At 47.7% G+C, this 3,223-nt stretch overlaps 1 protein-coding gene across 1 annotated transcript; it reads right to left on the bottom strand.

Annotated features, from left to right (window-relative positions):
* Positions 1-185: 185 nt before the first annotated feature.
* LOC123152187 (uncharacterized) lies at positions 186-2,686 on the bottom strand. Its single transcript, XM_044571799.1, has 3 exons — positions 2,312-2,686; positions 617-926; positions 186-546 (listed from the first exon to the last, which is right to left on the bottom strand). The coding sequence occupies exons 2-3, from the start codon at positions 906-908 to the stop codon at positions 410-412; spliced, it is 429 nt and encodes a 142-aa protein (XP_044427734.1). The 5' UTR covers positions 909-926; positions 2,312-2,686; the 3' UTR covers positions 186-409.
* Between the last annotated feature and the right edge of the window lie 537 nt (positions 2,687-3,223).

Here is a 3,223-nt window from a genome sequence, read left to right as displayed (position 1 = left end):
TGGGGCATATATAGTGGTGGGGAGAGACTTTTTGCGGGCCACAGTAAATTTTTTAGGGCCGGGCCGCGGATACGGTGTCTACTCTGGCCAGAAAAACAGGCCGAACCCGTATACTCGCCGGAATTATACGGGTTCGGCCCTTTTACGAGGTCTGCTAGATCGAGATGCTCTAATCACTGTACATAGACCTTACATCCACATGCAATCAACCCATGATAATTTACAGGATCATCAGCATACCAAATCGCTGCTAGCATACACACACGAACAAGTGCACACCACTCACGTGCCACCCGCACGCGCACACAAAAAACCCTGCTCCTTCTCTTTTCACACAAGGATCAAACGGAGCACAACAGCAAAAAAACATGGAACAGAATAGAACCTTGGTGCATACAGTCCCTCGTCTTCACGAGAAGCCGACTGTTTTCCCCAGCAGCCACAGGAAGAACGTCCACTCGAGCATGAATATCGTGTGGAGGTACGACCGGTCCAGCGTGAACCCGAAGACGGTGATGCCGGCGTTGTTGTTCTCCAGGAAGGTCACTGCAACAGCGTTTTCCATCAGCCCCAAGATTCGACGAAATGTATGATAACTGTCGATGATCATACGTACCTAGTGCCTGCCTCTTCTGGAAGGAGATCACGTGCATGTGAGGCTGGAGGAACTTGGTGTTCTCCACCATGTCCTCGTCGCCGGTCTCCTCGCTGGACTCACAGTCGCTCTCGTCCTCGGGCTCGGGGTACTCCTCCAGCATGGAGTTCTGGTTGGATCCCGGATCTATCTCGTCGTCCGGGACCGGCTCGATGGTGCAGCAGGCGTGCCACTTGGTGGTCTGGCCCATGAGGGCCTGCACCTGGTGAGTGATCTTGGCGGCGCTGCTCAGGATTATGATGAGCCCGGACATTAGCACCACTGAACATAGCTGCAGAATTAAACATGAAGATACATTAGGACCAGTATTTGGAAATGTTGCCAAGTATGCAGAGCTGAGACAATGTAAGTAACATGTGTCCGAAAATTCTTAATTCTTTCACCGTTTTTCAGTTCAAAATGCCGTAAGTTTACCACATATATCTGTTTTGAGTTTAGCTGCTCCTAAGTAGCATCTTATCCTATACAGTAGTGCTGCCAAATAGCCGAAGCAAGTAACACTGAAACTAGAACTTGTAATGATCTGCTAGATTTGTTAATGTCACATAGGTCGCTGTTTGCGACTATGAAAAGATCTGAAACTAAAGGACCTCTGCACCTCCTATACACAGTTCCAACCCCCTTCGGTTTGAGATTCCAATAAGATCACTGATTCATGGCCCTACTCACACCTTTGAAAGATGCCGCACAAATTAGCATTCAGAAATGAATGAAGTGCCATTTTCAGGCCCATCGACAGATCAGTGGCCAGCAGAGTGAATCACGTCACACCTTGCTAGCTTTGCTGTTTCTCACATGATGCTACTCCAGATCACTTAATTAAAGATGTCAGCCAGCCCAATTATTGGATTTCTAGATAATCTCAGATAAAGTGTGATTCTTCTGAATATCAGCTTATGTTGGCCTAAATACTGTGGTGCTTCCAAAATAGCTGAAGTGCCCCTGAAACCAGAACTTCTAACCATATTAGATTTTTTTTTGAATTGTAATCATGTTATATTTGTTAATACAGTATAGAGGTCACTGTTTGCGATTATGACAAAATCTGAAAACTACAGGAGCTCTACACCTTATATACACTGTTCCAACCCCCTTTGGTTTGTGATCTCAATAAGGCACTATCACTGATTCATGGCCCTACTTGTACCTTTACAACGATGGCGCCCCAATTAGCAATGAAGTCCCATTTTCAGGCCCAGCGACAGATTGATCGCCAGCACCCAGCAGAGTGAATCACGTCACACCTAACTAGCTTTGCTGTTTCTCACATGATACTACTCGAGATCACTTAATTATAGATGTCAGCCAGCCCAATTATTGGATTTCTAGATAATCTCATCTAGGCCAACGGACCCTGTCAAGAAACCACCGAGCAAGTGTTTTTTTTCTTTTCCGAGAAGTCAAAGTGTAACTATGAAGGCAACTGAATCCAGTAAAATTCAGCACTTAAATCCAGTATAGATCAGGTTGATCGATTCTACGCAGTTCCAACTTGCTTAATTTTTTTAACATAAAAAGTTATTGGTCCGGACTAAATTGAGCTGAGATAAGATAGTGTCAAGTTGATTGCGATCCCCAATTTTGCCTAACTGAACACAAACATCACAGTAAGAAACGAGCCTAAGAGAGTGGAGAAATCAGGCAATCGAGGCTTACCGCGAGCTCGCCGGTGTGAAGGAGGTCGTCGATGGTGCCGTGGCGCGTGGTGAGGAGCACGGAGGCGAACCGGCTGGCGGGGGCTGGGGTGCCGGATCGGGGCCATCGGCGTCGACTTCCGTGTTGTCGTAGAAGGAGCGGACGGCGGCCTCGAGGGCCCAGTTGTGGCCCTCGAGGAAGAAGGTCGCCTCGTCGGGGGTCGCCGAGGTGACTGCGCAGAACGAATCCACCAGAGACTGCGCCTCCGCGGCCGGCGGCGCGTGGGTGGCATCTCCGGCGGCCATCTCGGCTGCGGCGGCCGTGTGTCTGGCTTGGAAGGCTTTGGGAGGAAGCCTTCTCTTGGCGTTTGCCTCCCCGTTTTACCGCGTCGTCGTCGTTGGGCCGTCACGCCGCGAGATTCTTTACTTGGGCTTTCAGTTTGGAGAAGCTGTTGTTTGTTTAGCCCGTTAGTACCTTGAATTTGTTGGCAGACACAACTTTTAGTCCCACCTCGCCTTATTTAGTTCGCATACACGGGAATAAAAGGACAGCTCTTGCAACACTGTGGCTGGGCTTTGTCGCGTTAGCCTGTCACCCAAGCTCATTTGTGGGGGAGCAAAAGTTAGTCACAGATCTTGCTGGGCCTTGTGGCTCGGGGGCCTGTTACCCAAGAACATTTGTGGGGGAGCAAGAAGTAATCTGTGCACTAACTTTTTAATATTTTCTACTATACATTTTAATGTGATTTTTTTATGGTTTCGCTAAAGCAAAGCACATCTGGATGTGCCCTACATTGCACATATAAGTCATAGGTCATTGATTTTAGGTGGAGATTCATCTGGGTATTTTTTGTTCTTCTTTATGTTTGATTGAGTCGTTTAAATGTACAATACTAAGGCACATCTAAATGTGCCCTAAACATGCCTTTTCTTT

This window comes from Triticum aestivum, chromosome 7A (genome assembly GCF_018294505.1).
Source record: "Triticum aestivum cultivar Chinese Spring chromosome 7A, IWGSC CS RefSeq v2.1, whole genome shotgun sequence".
Lineage (NCBI taxonomy): Eukaryota > Viridiplantae > Streptophyta > Magnoliopsida > Poales > Poaceae > Triticum > Triticum aestivum.
This window is presented reverse-complemented; position numbering and strand designations above follow the sequence as displayed.

Excerpts from the sequence above, each read along its gene's own strand:
- LOC123152187 (XM_044571799.1), bottom strand. The coding sequence starts at position 908 with ATGTCCGGGCTCATCATAATCCTGAGCAGCGCCGCCAAGATCACTCAC. Across the intron at positions 547-616 it reads CCAGAAGAGGCAGGCACTAG|TGACCTTCCTGGAGAACAAC; the intron begins GTACGTATGATC and ends ACGCTGTTGCAG.